This window comes from Poecilia reticulata, linkage group LG2, assembly GCF_000633615.1.
Source record: "Poecilia reticulata strain Guanapo linkage group LG2, Guppy_female_1.0+MT, whole genome shotgun sequence".
Lineage (NCBI taxonomy): Eukaryota > Metazoa > Chordata > Actinopteri > Cyprinodontiformes > Poeciliidae > Poecilia > Poecilia reticulata.
The window spans coordinates 908,711-928,499 of NC_024332.1; the positions used below are offsets into that span (position 1 = coordinate 908,711).

Genomic DNA, 19,789 nt, shown 5'->3' on the forward strand with positions numbered 1-19,789 from the left:
ATAGAAAGAAATGCATCAGCAAATCTGATGAAACCCCAACATGATTCACTGTGAATCAGATGCAAAAACCACAGAAACCAGGAAATGAAACGGCGACCGTCAACATCGCCGAGGTAACACCTAAAGAATAAACCTCCAAATGCTAAAGGGCAAACGCAGATTTCACTTAACTACAAAACATTATATCTTAATACACTTGAAATAAGACAAAACTAGCTTTCAAAGAAGAAATATGAACTTGTTTTACATCAACAAGGAATTATTTATTTTCTGAAAAGTTGGTTGAAATAAAATAAAACTAAAATATTTGCAGTAGAAACTAGATTAAAATATTCAGTAAGATTTTGTGTGTCATTTACATTTCTTAGAGTTCAGAGTGAAATTTTGAATTCATGTCCAGACGGTCGTATGGCATCGTTTTAGTCACCAAATGCTCCTCAACATTCACTGCCTCTGTCTTCACTTCCTCCTCTTCTGGAGAACGGGGGTCGACTTCCTGCATGTCCATGACTTTCAGGAAGTCGTAGAACTCGAAAGCAGGAGGCCAGCTGTCCCCACCCAGCATCGCTGTGGAGACATGACAACGCCGCAGAGTTCAAGGTAAAACAGATTTAAAACTCCCTTTGCTCCAACAAAATCGGCTTTTAACCCACAGAGAGGCTGGAGAACTATTGTCTGATTTTAACAATCCATGTTACGTTATTTGAGTCTGTGAAAGGAGAAGGAAGAAATCATGAAATAAGAGTCTGATGAGTCTAATTAGAGCTGAAATTGTCATTTGCATGGAAGATGTAGGACTGAACGTAAAGAAAATGCCAAAATATCGGGTTAAAATAAATTGCTTAGTAAAGACAGAGGGGTTCTGAACTCCTGCTTGTGATGATCTGATGACAGATCACCATCCAGGGCGGCAAAAAAATAAAAATGTTGCGCAATTATTGAACAAATGTTCTGCAGTTTAGTTGCATTTTCACTCACTTGGGAGTCGGCACCCCCTTGTGTTTTTTTACATTGTCAGAAAATATCGGTGTACCTCTACTGAAAGTTATATTTTATTAACAGCAACAGATTGTGCGCTAATTAAGTCTGTTTTCCTTATGTGGCACAAACACGTTACAATCTTAAATATTTTAGAATAATTGTAGGATTGTCTGTCCTCTCAGTACCTGCTGGTGACTCCGTCCCGTCCTCCACGCTCTGCACCCACTGCAGCACAGAGCCGGTCAGTATGGGAGTGTGGGGTGGATACTGGTACACTTCGTCTCCGCTGGGTAAATGCGTGAGCACCAACGCAGGAAGCGGCGGCAGGGAACCGAGGTACGAACCCAGAACAGACAGACCAGCTGGAGTGCGGCCGCTGAAACAGACGGAGTAAAGCTGCGTGTTGTTTTCTGACGCGAAAGGAAATTATTTGCGTTTTATTTTTTTTAAACTGATGAATATTTGTACAGGTGGATCCAGCAGGGCAGGTATCGCTCCATCCTCGCGCCTCCCTGCTCCGACACGCCTCTCATCTGGTCCACCAGCGCCTGGTTCTGCCGCCGCCCGATCTCGTCCTCTTCCTCTCCCACGAAGAGGAGGAGGAGCGCTTTCCCCAGCGACAGAAACGACGGCAGGTTTTCCACGGTCAGCTCAGGCTGGGAGGAAAATGGGAATAAAACGTTAATCCGGTGACCTGAATCTGCAAAATACGTAAAATGAAGATATTGAGAAGAAAAACACTGTGAGAAGCAGAAGGGAGCCCAGTTTGTGCTGGTTGTGGTGCAGCAGATGGAAATATTCAGGCAGCAATTATTTCTCTAAAAGAGGCAAAAGCAACATTTGAACCTGCTGAGGAGAAAAAAGCAGCATGCAAAGAAATGTCGCCTCGCAGATTTCTGTTGTTTTTGCTTTTTTGTCAAACTTGGAACTTTTCAGATCATCAAACCAGTTTAATATCAACTAATGTAGCTTGTTTGCAAAGGTTCAAGGAGATCATTTGCACCTAATCCTAAAGACACACACACACACCACAGGTTGGCGCAGTGCAGAGTGGATTTGGGTGAGCAGATCTTTGGATGATGAGGTCACAGGCAGCACTGAGGGGTGGCTGAGTTTCCCCCAAGAAGGAAACAACAACACGCCAGGAGGCTCCACATCGTGCTCCGCAGCCCTACGGAGAAAATGTGTGGGGAAAAAGTTTATTTGCTCATTTATTTGCTTCCGGAACCGCAAAATATTCACCTTTTATCGTTTATTTTAATTTGCTATCCCGTGTTTTAGTCACTTTGACTCAAATGCACTGGAAGAAACTTTGGTGAATAACTTTTGACTCGAGCAGCGGCGTCAGAGGAAAAACAGTCGAGAAGAAACGATATGAAAACAGCAAAACATGTGGAGTGAATTTAAAGCTGGTACCATTTCTCCACCAGTCTGTCTGTCAGCAGCCCAGTCAGAACTTCTCCAGTCAGTAACTCTGCTGCTTCAGTGAACACGGACAAACCTGGGAGAGGAAGAAAAACACACAAATCAGAGAGTGAATTACAAAAATCACAGACTGGTTAGACAACCTGCCCAGTCTGACCATTATCCATTCTCTGTTATATTGATATTAACGATGAACTACAGCCAGTAGTTTGCTGTGATTGTTGTGTCACATCAATGTTTTTCATGACAGACTCCCACCTGTTCGGCTCTCTGTCCTAAACAAACCCAGGACCTTATCAGGCCTGTAACCAGCCAGGTCAGGGTGAGGAACTTCCTGAAGGAAAGATGTCACTTCCTCCTTGGTGGACAGCAGCAGAGGAGAGGCCACGCGGCTCCTGGTTTGGAAGAAAGAAAAAAGAAACGAGGGCGTAGTTTAAGTTTTCTTACAATAAAAGTTGGAAATTTTAATTAATCCCACAAAGTGATCAAGTAATTATTAGCTGAATTACATCAAGCTGCTGTTAGTTGGATTTAAGTATTTAACAAGCTGAGTGGAGATAAACTTCATCACTGCAGACAGAGAGTCTGCATGGCAAAGAATGACATGAGATTACAAAAACCAATCATTTCAAGCTGTAACGTTTGTGTAGCATTTCCATCAACTTTGAAGCTGTAAAAGTCTTACAACAAAATGTTATGACGTGTCCAAATCTCTGTACGGTTCTGAATCGGTGTTCAGTGTATGTTCTATTAGATTCATATTAATCAAATTAAATCAATAAATCCCCACTAGTTACCTGGAAAAACATCCTTTCTGTTGGATTCATGAGCTCTTTTGTGCTTTTCGGATTGTTGAGATGAAAAATTTTAAATGTTTTAGAGATGTTTTGTGTTCTTACATCATGACGAAGCGATGCAGCGCCTCCCCGCTCAGCGCTCCGGCGTAGCGCTGCGCTGCCGCCTGGTGACGCCGGATCAGCAGAACACTGGGGAACTCCGTGATTGGCTGAAACGGGACGGCTGTGCCAGGCTGAGCGGCGCAGAGGTCAGTCCACTCTCCACAGTCGACGACACACATCTGGACGTCGTCAACCGTGGAATCTAAAAAAATAATAATAATTTCGTAAAGTAAAAATCTGCCTTACATTCAATTAATTTGAAATGTAATTTAGCTCTTGTGTGTGAATGTTTGTGAGAACAAAACTGTCTGAGATGAAACAAACTAGAAATCATAACTTATTGGGAAAACTTCACTCAAATCTTATCTTGGCTTAAAATGTTTAAAATGTAGATTCTAAGCATAAACGTGAAAATGAATCTCTTCCTCTGCACCTGCTGCAGGTCTCATTTTACCTTCAAGATTCTCTGCAACTTCAACGAAAGATCCGAGGAAAGCCATTGAAACAGCGTCCCCTGGTGGCCAGAATGACACATCCTTCAAATCACAGCGCTACAAACTGAGAAGCTGACTCATATTGTGTTCAGATGAAAGTCTTACATTTGAGGTAGAACAGCACCACCGTGAGGCTGCTTTGTGCAACTTCAGAGTGGAAGTTGTCGGACGTTAGTTGTGTGACCAAGTCCAGGTCCAGGAAGTGACCTTGGTTTCTGTACACTTCCGCTGCGACTTCATCATCCAGCTCTCCTGGTGACACACACATGTTCACACTCCTCTCTTTTCCATGCATCAAGTTTGAATTCTCTGAAGATCCTCTAACCTGAATGCGAGTCCTCCTCTTCATCTTCCTCTTCCTCCTCCTCCTCCTGCTTCGTGATGAGTTCCAACACGTCCTCCAAGCTGTGTAAGGTCAAATATTTCACCTCAGAACTCTGCAAAAAAAAAAAAATATATATATATATTTCTTTATTTTTAAACTGTAAGTGAATGAAATGAAATAAGCAATTAAATTAAATAAAAACTCTACCTTCTCAGGCAGTCGGTAGGCAGCGTTGTACTTCTCAGGGGTTTTAACTGCTGGGCTCTGCCTGATGAACACAAACATCAAACAAAACCTGAGTTACTTAATCCTGATTTACATGTGGTATGTTTTTAAATCCTGTTGGTTCTGCACACCTGTGCACCAGCAGCAGCAGGGCGAGGCCTCGCAGCCTCCAGGCCAGACCGCTGGCCGTGTCCAGGTCCAGGTGCTCGGTCGCAGGGTGAGAAAACAGGAAGACCTGAGGCGTCAGCTGGTAGGGGAACTGAGGTGGCGGGACTGACGAGGGATCAACGAACACTTCGGACTGATAAAAACGTGAAAAAACAGATTTTTCAACGTTATTCTACTAGAAAAGTAACCATTTCAGCTTTTTTCTGATTGAGTCTACATACCACAAGCGGGGCCTCCATAAGCTGCAGGAACGTGTGCAGGCTCAGGGTGGACAGGGCCTTCCTCATGCGTGTCAATGGGCAGCGCTCAGAGGTCACCGAGGTCATGACAGTACCATGAACTCTACAGTGGACGAACCACACCCTGGAGAGCTGGGACGATTCATTAACTCTGGAAAACATGTTGTTATTGCTTTACAGCTGCAGTAAAAAAGGCGGCGGCTGTCGGGCTGCAAGGCCTCAGCCAACTATCTCCCAATGGATGGTTGTACTGGAACTGCAGTTTTGTTGTCTTTCTGACAATGATAATAAAATTCTTCTGATTCTGAGTTTGCAACTTTTATAAAGAATATGGTTTTTACAAATTTGTTAAAACTGCCATTATGTCTTGATAGTGTAATACAAGACAGATAATCTGAGAAAACAATCGAGCTCTTCTGCCTTCTTCCAATACAAGACTCAGTCAGAAACGACCAATCAGAGACAGGAGGAGGGTCTTAGCGCTGTCAATCATTTCCTTCCACATGCTCCCTGCTACGCTACAGCTTAGGCACAAATGCTAAAGCTAGCTAGCATAGTCACTGATGACAGCAGATACCATTTTTCCTGGAACAATAAGTTGTTTCTTCACCATTACTACATTGAAACTTATTTACAGCGCTAAAATCTTCCCCCTGTCTTTGATTGGTTGGTTTTGGTCGGGAGCTGTGTGTACTGCAACTTTAGTTATAATAGATGATTTGCATGAGAAAAAGAAAATGAAACATACCCTAACTGCTTTAGTACCGGACCTCCGGTTATGAGGATGAACTGATGTTTGGATCCGTAAACGTACGCCGTCTCCATCAGCGATCTGTGTTCTGAGAAGCATATCAGAGATACCGTGTGGTTTATTTATGTCTGAGTTCTGTCATTTAGGAAAACTGATCAGGTGGGAGTGGGCTTAACAGAACAAAATCACCGCAAATCTGTCATTTTGTTCCTTTAAATCTTCACCTTGAGTTCCCAGACTGCGAACGTAACCGAGAACAATGTCCTTCTTCCCTTTGGCTGCCTTCTCCAAGGTCAGCAGGTCGGCGTCCGTGTGGACGTACTTCACCTCGTCACGTAGGATGGCGCTGGAGGGCAAAGAGGCAAAGCAAAACAAACATCAACAAAGTGTGGTGTAGCTTTTATATTAGCTTCCCCGAGTCAATTCTAACACAAATACACATCACACCTTTACAGTATTTTTTTTTAAATGTTTGTTTCTGTTAGTCTGCCACATAAAATCTCAATAAAACTTGTTTTTTGCTATGACATCATAAATCCTCAAGGTGTATCACCCAGTCACAGTGCAAACTGCTGCTTTTACTCACAACAGGACTTCAGCCACTATGGAGTTGACATCAAAGACGGTGTCCAGGCTGAAACTCAAGAACTCTTTGCCGCCTCTGCAAAACACAAAGATGCAAAACTGCAAACAGTTGGAATAACACTGATGCAGTCAGCAGGCAGACAATATCCTTCATATGAATGCATAACGGCCATGATTACTGAAGCAGCTTTGGAGAGCTTTTACACTAATTTGTGGTCACTTTAGTTTGTGGTTCTCTTCATTTCCATTCAACTACCGAGATGTAATGATGTGAAATGGTGGAGATCGTTTACAGCAAACATTCTCTGAAAAGCTACGACTGATCATTTTGTTTCTACTCAACCTACCTGAACAGAAAAGCTCTGTGCTGTTGCTTCCCCTCTGTGCAGTACGCTTGAACCGGCTCCTTTTTACATGTCACCTACAAAACAAAACTTCATTTTTTTTGTGCTTTCGTACTAACGTTTACAACAAACAGAGCAGACATCATGAACAAAGCTCCTGTCACCTTGCCGACTAGCACTCCATAATCCTGCAGAGCTTCGGCTGATTTTTCTAACTCCAACAGGAACAGAGAGATGGTGGGAGAGACTGGAGACGACAGACGAGAAAAGGGAATTATGTTAGGTTGACTGTATTTAAATCAAATCGGGTGAATCTATGTAAGAATATAGATACTCGCCTAAATATAAACTGTGTTTTGTTTACAGAACCGGTGTGTTTACCTTGTTGCTGAAAATAGAGGAACATCATCTTCCCAGACAGCAGCCTTTCGTGGAAGTCTGCAGCTGTGATTTCAATATGGATCGACATATTGGCCTTTTCATGGCATCCAGCTGAGCTGATCCACAGCAGGACGGCAGCAACACAAACCCACACCCTTAACAGACTGATCTGTCCTCCCTAGGAGAGGAAACACAATGAGTGGTAAAGATATACACAAGACTGTTTCATCAGTGGAAGAATAAACAACGCAAACACTTCTGAACCATGTGGGGAATTTGGAAGGGGTATGAATATCAACACAACACCAGTCTAACCTGTGACAGACACATGAAATATTCAAAATGAACCCTTTATTAAGACGTTTTAATTTTCAGGCAAAACACAGAATATATACGTAAGAAATCATTTAAAAAACAATAAAAAAAACACACCTGACATTTACCTGAGAAGTGGGAGTTGCGGGAGGTCGGGGGGCATTTGGTGGCAAGTCTGAAGAGGCCATTTTACTTTTCTTAGAAGAAAAAGCACATATATCCCAAATAAATTCCATATTTTGGAATCTCAGTTTACGTCAGGAACGATAGGATATTCTGCTTCATCAACTAATAGCAGTCTGTGTGCTCGCCCATAGATATTTTTTGGTCATTTTGCACATTTACGTACGTAAGTCTACGTACTTTTAAAAGCAAGATGCTCAATGCTATGCGTTAGGAGTGCTGCGTTAACAGTGAACGCAATGTTTCCTTTAATTCTTTCGAAATAAAAGCATTATAAATGTTCATAGCTGAAAACTACTCAGTCAGATCTTATATTTTGTTTAAAAAATACCAATAATAACATATACCTTGATTGTGCGTATTACATTTAGCTTCAAATTGATTATTTAAGAATAGTAATGTCGCAGACTCTCAATTTGAAATTACCAAGATTTTACTTTAGAATTTTCATACGCCATCTTGTTCGCTTCACTTACTTTAGTAGACCAATCATATGATTGGTCTACTAAAGTCTTTCATTTGAACCAATCAGCACTCACAAGTGAGAAAGCGTTCCTAGACAAAGACAAGTAGAAGCACATAGGCTTGAAACGAAACGTCAGCGCGTCCGCCATATTGTGAAAGGCGTTTTATGTGGAAAACGAACACAAATGTGCTTGGAAACTAAATCTACGCTCAGTTGATATTTATGACTCTTAAACGGTAGTCTATGTTCATTTCAGAATGAGAAATAGTGATCATTGGGTCAATACTGAACAATAATGAAACAGTAATAGAACTGAGTGGTTATGCCACTCACAACGATGGCGCCAACGTAAACGTATCAACAAACTGTAAATAATAATAATAATAATAATAATAATAATAATAATAATAATAATAATAATAATAATAATAATAATTTGTGTAGGGGCTTATGCTGAATCTATGCTTTTATGTCTATGGTGGGGTTGTGGACGTATAAAGCTGACATCATTATTGACCAATGGGATGGATTTGCTGTGGAGGCTGGTTGCAGGATTAGCCAATAGAATTGCAGAGTGTAAAAATAGGGGTGTGGCCTCTTTTTGCTCACTCAGGAAATGTATGTTGGAAACTAGCTTGAAACTATGGCTCAATACTCAGCTGTGTCTCCACGTAGTTGATCGTTATCCTGAGCCAAAATGGCGAACACCAAAAGCCAGTTTCCGCTTTCGTTCGAAACAAGGGGGTTGGTCTAAAACTGCATCGCAGCTGATCTGGAGGTTTTCCCCCCCTCAAGTTGTTTTTTTGCAGAGAGCAGCTTTGCAGACAATCACAGAGGCACCTCTCTTGTTTTTCTTTCGCTCCTTCTTGTTATTTTTAACTTAGCTCATTTTAAATGTCGAACCATTCATTTATTCACTAGGTTTGTTTTTCCAAACGGAGAGCCAATTTTTGGGTGAATAATGTCTCTTCTTTTTAAAAGAAACAGTTTTTATCTCATTTTTGCGCTTGAATACCGTCGCCTTTTTGCCATCCATGGTGAATGCAACCCAGGTCTGACCCACTTTTAGCGTCTTTCCTCCCCCTCACAAGCATCAAGCGGAGATGTTTTCGCCAGGAGAGGAGGTCGATTCCAATTTGTTTACCTCACTGAAGGAGTCATCCGGAGATGCGATCTCTCCAACACTGGAGCTCAGTTTGACCACCGTCTACACCGTCCTCTACTCTTTCCTCTTTGTTTTCGTCTACCTGCAGCTCTGGCTCATCCTGCATTACGGCCACAAGCGTTTCAGCTACCAGAGCGTGTTTTTGTTCCTGTGCCTGCTGTGGGCAGCGCTACGGACGACCCTCTTCTCCTTCTACTTTAAAAATGTAGTGCAGGCCAACCAGCTACAGCCTCTGGCCTACTGGCTGCTCTACTGCTGCCCCGTCTGCCTGCAGTTCTTCACACTCTGCCTGCTCAACCTCTACTTCACACAGGTATGTGTGTTTCTGTGTGACCCGATTTCATAAAAGCAGCTGAGCGTGCAGTTTTCCGGGTATTAACGACCCACTGTCCAAAATATTTGTTTTTAATTTAAGCTACAAAAATGTCAAACTTATTATTGGGATTTTATCTGGAGAGGGCATTACATTGTAACTCTGGAGGAGCTGTAAAGATCCACAGGTCATGATCTAGGAGCTGTTGACAGGGCAAATATTCATCAGGAACTGCATAAATCTGACGTTTATGTACTACATGCCACACATAGGGGCGCTGCGTTAGAGGGGGCGCCATAAAACGGCAGAAAAATTACTTAGTCAGCATTTTCTGTATTTATAATCAACTGCTGCATGAGCAAATATGATAAATAACAGATTAGGCAACCCTTCTTTTCTGTCTCTTGCCCACACTTAATATAAAACTCCTCCGGACCCTTTGAGAGCGCCCCTATAATAAGTCAACATACATCTGAGAATGGACATAGTTGCGCCCCAGGCTGCACATCACCACCATGTTGGTGATCCAACCTGAAGGAGAGGTGGATGGAGGTAAATACTGAGCAATGCTGCAAGAAAAGCCTCCAGAAGACCTGAGATTGGGGTGGAGATTGACACCACAACAGGACAAAAGCCTTAAATGGTGACACTTCTTCAAAGTTTATATTCAAACGTTCAGTCTGACTAAGCTTGAGGTGTCTAGATATGCAAAGTGATTAGACAAAAAACACTGGTTCTGCAAAGTATTTAATCGAGGTCATACATTTCAGACTTATATTTTGTAAAACTGTTGCCAGCCATGCATCATTTCCTTCCACTGTTCCAATCTATCCCATTCGATCCCAATAAAATACATTCTAATTAGTGGTTGTAAAAGTTACATGAAATCGCAACCAGTTGCCTTTCTGCCACCATTTTGGACCAGTTTATTGGTCATGCTGTTGTAGTCTTTGCACTTTGCAGCGCAGAAGTTATCAAGCCATTTTAGCTCAGATGTCACTGAACTCTTGATGCAGCACGGCCTCTTATGTTCACCTTTCAGCAAGCACCAGATGGTCCAGCATGCAGTGGGGCATGTGGTGGGGTGAGGTCAGATGTTTACATACAGCCATATTAATTTTGGTCTGTGGTTAGTCTCCACTCAGACAAATGTTTGAGTGGACCATGTGTAGTCACTAATTATGTAAAAAACAGGGGGGGAAGGAACCCAGTTGTTTGGTTGCAGCTGTTCAACACCTGTGCTGTGCACTCCAGATATCAAAGACCAGCTTGTCTCCTCGTTTTGCAAAAGCATGGTCCACGTTTACATGCATTGTACAAAAGGAAGGAAGCTCGTCTCGCTGGGTGAGTCGTGATTTGCCAATGCAGCTCATGGTGTCATATGACTGCTGAATAAACATTGTCACCCATCTGCTGACCTCTGGCCAACTTTTGCATTCTTGCTAAACCTACATGTTGGTAGATTTAAGACAGACTTCAAATTTCTTTGAATTAACCAGCTTTATTGCTAACTACCACCATGCCTCTTCACTCCTGTCATTATATCTGTAGGAACATGTTTGTCTCAGTCATGAGAGCATGTGACAGGCCAGCTCAGAGATGAAGCCGTTCCTGATTGTGGTTTTATACGTCTGGCTGCTTCAGGTCTGAGTGATACATCAGATTCACATTTTGTTCCACGGCTCAAACTGGAAGCTGTTGTAGTAGTTTTTATAGCAGCAGCTGCTCATACTAAAGCAGAGTTTTTGGTTCTGATGTACAGTTTTTGTAAAGGTTTAACCAGCTAATGTCAAGTTAGGTCCATTTTAACTATAACACTCAAAAAAATCCAAATATTTTACTTGTTACTGTAAAAAGGTTTTTTTTTTAAACACACAAACTGATAATAGAGTTGACATTTTATAGGTTGATAATGTAGATGTCGTGCTGCTCTCACTCAAAACCTCTCAGTCACACATTAGTTGTAATTAACTGTATAAGTTTTGTTGCCATTATCATCCAGAAATGGATAAGAAACATTCACAAACTAAAATTGTTTCTCACTTGTTCTGTGAGGACGTTTGAACGTTAAGACTTATGTATGTGGGCGTCATTAAATCTGTGTTTTACTAAAGGTGAATTGAGGCTAAAGAGATAACTAGCATGACCTGCATCAAGACTGAGTTCCCATTTTATGAAAAGAATTTTTTTTTGTAGATGATACTCTGATTTGCCATAACCTGCCCCAATCTGCAAAATTTCAAAAGGAACAAAATCACAAGTTTGACACAAAAAATGCTATACAAGCCCTATTTCTTCAGCTAATTTTGGTTATTTTAGATTTGGATACATTCCCCATAAACCACTTAAAGTTATAGAGGATTTTTTTCATCCACAGGTTTTCTTTAAATGGGTAGAAAAAACTAACTGGCTTCTCCAGAACGTAATAGGGAAACATTGTTTCTTTGATTGCTCTGCATTGGCACAGGAACATATCTAAAGGATGCAGGTTTGGCCAAAGTCAAAGCTTTCCTGTCCTGACCGTCAGGCATATCGCTGCCCTCAATGTTTTACACGATTCCCTACATCTTCACAGCTTCTCTGGTCTTCATAACCCGATTAAATCACTGACCTGGTTGACTCCTCGTGCGCAAATCTAAAAACTCCTACAATATCCTGATGTAATTGTAATTATTTTGAAATTAAGGGACATGCAATGTATTTATTTGTAAGTATATGTATTTTGGACCATAATTTAAGCTTTGATTAATTCTGGCATTGGCTGGTATGAGATTCTTGTGGAATAAGAACTTGTTACACAAAACAAGACTCTACAGCATGATCTAACAGCTCTCATTCAAAACAGAAAGCAACAATTATTCATATTATTAAGTAGCAGAGTTACCTTAATAAGAGCAGAGCCTGTACCTGTGGAAATATTTCTAAACAGTTTTGTCTTTCATGTAAGTGAAGGAAAAGCTTCATTTTACTCTAGAAGAACATACAGTTGTAGCACTTTTTGGCATGACTGAGCAAAGAAAGCAATCTTGTATCATAATACATATTTGACTCTTAGACACTAATGCATTTAAATATCGTGCTGATCAGACCCAAAGGCCTATTGTTTACTTTACAGAGCAAATATATTTAACCAGAGTTGAGAAATGACCCGTACAGTTTGACCCTAAAGTCATCAAGGGCATCGAAGGCTGGCGACAAGCTAGCGGACATCGTGTCACAGCCGCCTAACGTCCAACGTTGCTCTTCTGATGAGTCAGTTTTCAGTCCTGACTTTGTTTTAATGAAGGAACAGACAGTCAAGTTCATGCTTGGTTGCCTTTGCTGAGAAAAGACTTAAACATCCCTTGCGTGCTAAAAGGATATGTAGTCTGAAGTGCATCCATACACCGAGCAGAAAAAGTATACAACCCGACTGAATTGCTTTGTTGACTGCTTGCTTCATCTCTTGGTTACAAATTACCCCGTTGTGGCCTACTTTCACCATACTGGCAGGTCATGTGAGAGGGTGTTGGTTTAAGATGTTTCAACTAAATGCTTTTAAGAACTCTCGTGGTCAGTATAAGACGGTTTCAAATAATTATTATTATTAATTAAACACTTTAAGTCTTTGACAAGAGAAAATGTTACGTAAAGATCGGACAAACAACATAAAACATCTTATATTTCAAAATATAGTCCTTGAAAAAGCAAACTTGATTACTAAAGGCCCAGAATTTGAACTAATGGACAGTTTTAGTAATTATGTGTTTTTTATGCTGATGATGGTCAACTTGACCAGCAAAAAATCATTGTTTGCAGGAGATTTTCTTCATAACGTCACCTTTTTTTTGCTGTCGCGCATCCGTAAGGGAAAGTGTTGGAAAAACAAGAACGTATGAGTCTGAAACAGATGGATTCAGGGGGATATGGATCGTATTTTTAATTCTCCGGAGAGCAGCACGGTCTGAGGGATCATCTTAAATGCCAGCATATTGCTGATTTTCGTCAGCATAACTCAGCTTTTCACTATGAGCTGGTGTTTGAATACTTCATTGAGCTCCAGGAATCTCCTCGAGCTTTGTTAGTTCACACTCTGGTTCTAAAACAGGCCCATTCCGGTTTTCTGAGCTCCAGCGTAGGTGGCATCTCTGTGAAACGGTTCAATTCTGCATATCTTTAAAGGAATCTCTCGTGTTGTTCGTTCTCCAGGTGATGTTTAAAGCTAAAGCCAAGTATTCGCCTGAGCTCACCAAATACAAGTAAGTCTTTGATTGGTTAGGAATGAAAATCAGAGCCTTGTTGGGTAATTTTGATAGCTGATAACAATCATTATCCTTTCTTCAGCAATTATTATTGTGCAACTCTTCTCTCTGCAGGGTTCCTCTGCGCTTGTTCTTTCTGTGTCTCAGTATATTTTTCCTGGTGGTGAATTTAACTTGCGCGTTGTTGGCTCAAGGAGCTCTGATGCACTCTGAGCCACCAAGGTAAGCAAACGCTCAGTCATTTCATATCTGGCTTCCACAGGAAATTATTTCTCTTGTATGTTGAGTCCAGTTTTTCTCTCTACACTTCGTTTGTTCTTTGTTTGCACAGCGATGGGGGGATCAGACATGCAGTCTTGGCTCGGGTCCTGATTAACGACAGCCTGTTTGTCCTGTGTGCCATATCTCTTGCTGTGTGCATCTTCAAAATCGCCAAAATGTCTTCTGCCAACGTTTACCTCGAGTCTAAGGTAGAAGGAAAGGCATCATTCACCAGTTTTTGCTTTTTGAGCTTCTTTTTTAGAGATAAAGTCAAGTTATTATTAAACATTGTTCTGATTAGTTTGTGTAATTGGTATTTGGAAATATTAGCCTGAAGTCAGAACTCAGATTTGGAGACGTGGGGATTTCTTACCAACCCAACCTCAAAATCCAACATGGCTGCCATGTTTTAAAAATCAGACTTTCAGAGTTCAAAGTTGGAAAAATTACCTGGAAAGCCAAAAGTTTATCGACTCCAACTTCCAAATCTAAAATCAACGTTTGTATGGCATTGATAATTACCGTTATGAAGCTCAAACAGCTAACCATGAAGCTAACAACGCTAGCTTGCACAGCGACTACCAAATCCCGTGTGTTTTCTGACTCGTATCTAGATCACATGGATGACTTTTTAAGCTCTGATTTCAACCTCCAAGACAAATAAAAAGTGCCACATTTTCAAATCACATCTTCACATTTTGAGTCTTGCTTGAAACTTTTTTACAGCTATCTAAAAATATTTAATCTATATTCCAAGCTGCAGTTCATGTGCAAATGAACATTCATTGACGTCAAACACACAGGAAGCAGCTTGTGAGCGAAGCTAACAGACTGATGATGCTAATTTAATGGTTATTATTTCTGCTAGCTAGACCAGCTTGCTGTTTACCGTAGGAATAAATTAAGGAGAGAGTATTACACCATTGTTAAAAATATTGTACATTATATTAAACCAACATTTAGATGTATAAGCTTGCTTGTGTAAACCACATAGTAATATGCTTAAATTCATGCTTCAAGCTTATAATTAATCGTTTTTGTAATGCTTGCTGACCTATATTTGGTGGTATAGAGCTAGAGCTTGTTATGACACAATGACTCTTCCCTCCAGGGAACATCAGTGTGCCAAGCGACCGCCGTAGGAGCCGTGGTGATCCTCCTCTATACTTCCAGAGCCTGTTACAACCTGGTGGTGGTGGCCCTGTCACCGCAGGACAGACCCAGCCCCTTCAGCTACGGCTGGTACAGCGTCTCCGATCAGGTACCAGTACGACTAGCTTTTATAGCATCTGGGTCACATGAGAGCCATAAAATCGAATTTATAGGACAGGGTAATGCATCATTTTCAGCTAGAAAACATTGATGTTTGTGACGAAGATGAAACGGTGAATATTTCATATAGTTGGGGTGTTTGAATGGGTATACAATGCATCTTTAGAGAATTAGTAGAGCGGTGCTTAGCAGGGTAAAGGGTTTTGTCTGGCTATAAATAACCATGTCTGTGTATCCTGACCTACATCAGAGGGTGCAGGCCTTGAGACAGACAACACATTTTGAAGGAGTTTCTTGTGTTTGTCGGACTTAATAAATCATTATGGGTATAATCTGACTTTAGTTCCTATCAAATAAGTTATTGAATTTATATGTAATAGCATGCTCTGCAAATTTTCTACAATATTTCTTGATGTTTCTCAACAAACTACAGTTATGAGTGGTCTCTAATCATGTCTATGTTGTAAATTTCAGACTCAATATGAAAAAGATCTAAATATTGATCCAAAAGAAACAGCAAAAATGAAGGAATTTAATGACCAGCAGGGGGAGACACCTGCAATTACACAAGAACTTCAGGAAATAAAAACTAGTGTGGATTGGATGCCTTGATGTTTTAGTTTTGTAAATCTTTTCATATAAAATTTCATGTCTACTTTATGCATGCTACACTTTTCAGATTACTTAAAAACTATGAACTACTTTGTATTGGTCTGAATCCTGAATAATTGCATGGGAGCAGGGTTTCCCCCAGTGAAATATAAGCCTGGCCGGCCACCAGGCTTTACTTGTGGTGGATTCATTCTCTGTTTACTTGGTGACATCAAGTTTCATAATTCATACTGCAAAATGTTTGTGTTTGTACTTTAAAGGCAGACATACAGAAGATCAGCGGTGAGGGCTACATTGTTTTTGGGATTATTTTGTTCTTCTGGGAGCTGCTGCCCACCAGCTTAGTGGTGGTTTTCTTCAGAGTCCAAAGGCCCCACCAAAACCTGGTAAACTGATTGTCTAGAAGTCAAATTACGCTGCAGATTTCTTCTTCTTCTTCTAGAATAAAGTCCTGGACTCTGTTTCTTCCAGGCGCCAGGCGGCATGATCAACAGCCACAGTTTCAGCTCTAGAGCTTATTTCTTTGACAACCCGCGACGGTACGACAGCGATGACGACCTGTCAAGGAGCATCAATAGCAGATCTGATCGAGCCAGGTGAGCACCAGCACAATGTCCAAGTAATTAACATCAAAACCAAAACGACTGAAGGCATCTGGAAAAAGATTCATGTGCACCAAAAGAAAGTCATCTGTATATCATGTGTACAATACACAAAGTATACAGTATGCAAAAATAAAAAAGATTATTAAATGACTTGTTTTATGTTTTTAAGAATAAACCTTACATGTTTTCCTCTTCAGTAGTTTTTATTCTGTATAAATAACTGGATCTTTACATCTTGAATGGGATGCTCATCTTAATTTACATCATTCACCTGAGGTGGGGTGTCCCCAAGGCTCAACTCTCGGCCCACATCTGTTTTCCATACACATAGCTTACTTCTGTTTGGTTTCACTTTAAAGAAATAAAAATATATATTATGGCATCTCTGCACTCCCAAACAGTTTCAGATTTTAAATTACTGAAGAGATTAGCATGTTCAAACCTAATATTATTTACTCCCAAATTATCACTGAAGCCAAGTGACTTGATGCTGTTAGATGTAGTGAAAACACAATGAAAGAAATGAGAATATTGGGCTTTTGCTGTCACTATACCTACATTTTCCAGGTATAGTGGAGACGCCACTAAAACTCCATACAAATGTTGATTTTAGATTTGGAAGTTGGAGTTAGTCAACTTTTGGCTTTCCAGGTAATTTTTCCAACTTTGAACTCTGAAAGTCTGATTTTTAAAACATGGCAGCCATGTTGGATTTTGAGGTTGGGTTGGTAAGAAATCCCCACGTCTCCAATTCTGTTCAATATTTTTTAAACCAATTTTACCTATTTTTTAAAATCATGTCTATTAATAAACTTACCTTCTTGTCCCTTCCATTCTTTAGTCTTCTGTCCACTACGCCTCAGATGGCAACGTCCAGCTGGTATGGCTCTATTCAACGTAATGGGAGTCTAGCACCGGGGGTGGCCTCCGCCCAGCAGCCACCTCCTTCCACGGCCCCACTCCTGTTTGCCCAAGGAAACATTCAAAGTCACCATCATCACCATCACAACTACTACTCAACCCCACAGAACAACTACCAACATCAGCATAGTAACTATTATTCCACGCCGCAGAATTACTACTGCGGATCGCAGACGTATTTCTGCACCCCACAAAATTAAATAGGAACCATTGAAAACTTTGGATAAGAAGATTACAAATGATTTAATCTTTTTGTCCCGATTTTGCTTGTACAGCTGCATCAACCTCAGCACTTTCGATTAAAAGTGCTGACCACACAACAGGCTTCAACAACTGTGTGAAAATGTGGCGATACAATAAAGCATGAAAGTTGGAACTACAAGAATACCAGCTTTCTTGAGGACTTCAGCACAGATGAGTAGCATTTAACTACCACCAAAAGGTGGAAAGCAGGAAAACGGAAACCATTTCTTTTGAATGCTTTGGTAAGGGGTAAAATAGAGACTGGAAATATTTGTGGCCAGATAATCATTCCACTTTTAAATTTCAATGGTAAGGAAACATTGGCAGCCGCTAATTTGCTCATCCAAAAGCTGTCAGTCAACAGTTCAGGCTATAGCAACACTGTTAAAAATTTGTCAGTCTTGTTTGAGGTATTGGCTCTTTTACAGACATCTTACAAAGTCTTAAACCCGGAGTTCTGAGTGTTCAGACTTACATGACAGGAATTAGCTCATGCTAATTTACCAGTGCCTGCTGATGTAGGAACCGTTAGCCGTGGTAGCAATAAGCCAAAAAAACAACAACCTCAAAATCAGTTAAAGAAATTATAACCTTGTATTATTTAAGTCAATGTATTACTTTTATTAAACTGGTTGAGTTCTATTGAAACACAAAGAGAGAGAGAAAAAAATGATTTTAGGAAATGGCTTATGCTAATTTGTTGAAGCATGGAGAGTTAGCATTGCTAGCATAAAGTCTAAACTCTGAACTAAAAATTAAAAACTTTGTGTCACTTAAGTCAGGTTGTTACTTTCATCAAAAATGGGACTGAACTCAAAGAGAAAAATGAAAAAAAAAAAACTGATAAGAAGTTTGCCAGTGCTAGTTTTCTACTCACCGCTGTAGTCGGGAAAGCTAGCTGTGCTAGCAAAATTAGCCAGGAGAAAAGTAAAATTGACAAAAAAAATTTTAACGTTGCATCATTGAAGCCAATTTATTATTCTTACAAACTAGGCTTAAGTTCTGGGGCAAAACAAGTGTTAATATTCTGTTGCTAAAAGGAAAAAAACTTAAAATAAAAACAAATATGTTAAGTTTTGTTGTATTCAGTTAATTGCTGTTTTCAACTTGATCTGAATTATTTTTGCAACAAGGAGTACAGTGTGTAAAAAATATCTCATAAGGAATTAGCCAATGCTAGCATGACAGTAGTTGGTGAATCCAGGATATTAGCACTGCTAGCATTTAGCAGAAGACTTTTTAAAAAAGCTAAATTTAAAATAAAAACAATTTTAATAATACAACTGAATCCAGTTTATTCATGTTTATCAAATTGGAACATAATTTTGTTGCAACATAAATTGAAAATTGTAAAAGAATAAATAAAAATACTGCTCGCTAGCACATCAGCGGCTCAATCGCCTCTACATGGCTAATGGTTCCATGTGACTTATATAAGCTCTCATATCTGTTATCAGTGTGTGCTCCTTAGACTCCATAAATCTCTGTAAAATTTATATCTAGCTAGCTACCAGGTGTGATTTGGTGTTTGCTCTCATTGCCTGGTTTCCTCTGTTGACTGACAGAAAGTCATTTTCAGTTTTCTTGATTGATTACATGGATTCCTTAGTCATAAATATATAGGAAAAACATGAGACTGGGGGTGAATGTGAATCATTTCAAGGTGGCGAATGTTTGAGTTTAAACATACGGCTGTCTGTTTTCAGAAAGCATATGAAGTACAAGAAAGGAGGGATCTTTAGAGCTTGTTCGTGACCAAAAGGATCTTTAACATGATCAGACTTTTTGTGAGCTGTGAGGCAGAAGTTTGCACTTAGTGGAAGATCACCTTCAGAGAAAAAGGCTGTTGAGCCTGGAATGTAGGTTTTTCTTCTCATATCTTATATTTTCTTCTGTAATTGTATGTACTCTCTTCTATTTATCCTACAAGGAAGAACATGTCAATGTGCCATCACATTTTGTCATATCAGATAGTTGCATTCCTTAAAGAAAATATTTTTGCACAAGAATTAGTCAAAGGACGTATGCTCTTGTCCGCTTCCATGCCAATCAGTTTTATATGCGTGTTGTGATATTTTTATTGTAGGTGGTGTGCGTGTGTTCTCAATATTTGTCTTTGATGTTTAGTCAGCTTTTATACATCATTTTTATTTTCATCAGATTTTTTATAACATATTTTGTAGCTTTATGTTCCCCACATCTTTCCTGATTTTGTCGTTTTCGCATCACACGTTTTCTGAATCTTATGACAGCCTGTACTTTTTTTTTTTTTTTTTTTTTTGGTGTTGTTTACGACCCACTTCTTGAACCAAAATCACTGCGTCTGTGGTTAATTACTAAGAAATGCTCGCTGATGTCAAGCAAACCTAAAGCCT

At 40.1% G+C, this 19,789-nt stretch overlaps 2 protein-coding genes across 3 annotated transcripts; one reads left to right on the top strand and one right to left on the bottom strand.

Moving 5' to 3' along the window:
- Positions 1-273: 273 nt before the first annotated feature.
- txndc16 (thioredoxin domain containing 16) lies at positions 274-7,539 on the bottom strand. Of its 2 annotated transcripts, none has more exons than XM_008429013.2 (20): positions 7,261-7,539; positions 6,818-6,995; positions 6,601-6,683; positions 6,440-6,513; positions 6,094-6,168; positions 5,732-5,853; positions 5,505-5,595; positions 4,739-4,907; positions 4,481-4,650; positions 4,332-4,392; positions 4,125-4,236; positions 3,905-4,051; positions 3,760-3,819; positions 3,306-3,507; positions 2,665-2,801; positions 2,398-2,482; positions 2,011-2,152; positions 1,450-1,637; positions 1,167-1,357; positions 274-567 (listed from the first exon to the last, which is right to left on the bottom strand). In XM_008429013.2, the coding sequence occupies exons 1-20, from the start codon at positions 7,366-7,368 to the stop codon at positions 365-367; spliced, it is 2,598 nt and encodes an 865-aa protein (XP_008427235.1). In that variant the 5' UTR covers positions 7,369-7,539; the 3' UTR covers positions 274-364. The 2 variants fall into 2 exon arrangements, with proteins under 2 accessions (XP_008427235.1, XP_017159274.1); XM_017303785.1 differs by having other exon boundaries at positions 7,250-7,341.
- A 934-nt stretch (positions 7,540-8,473) lies between these two features.
- gpr137c (G protein-coupled receptor 137c) lies at positions 8,474-18,649 on the top strand. Its single transcript, XM_008429006.2, has 8 exons — positions 8,474-9,259; positions 13,448-13,497; positions 13,615-13,722; positions 13,832-13,970; positions 14,873-15,022; positions 15,906-16,031; positions 16,117-16,241; positions 17,092-18,649. Exons 1-8 carry the CDS (start codon positions 8,885-8,887, stop codon positions 17,369-17,371), a joined length of 1,353 nt encoding a protein of 450 aa, XP_008427228.1. The 5' UTR covers positions 8,474-8,884; the 3' UTR covers positions 17,372-18,649.
- The last annotated feature ends 1,140 nt before the right edge of the window (positions 18,650-19,789 follow it).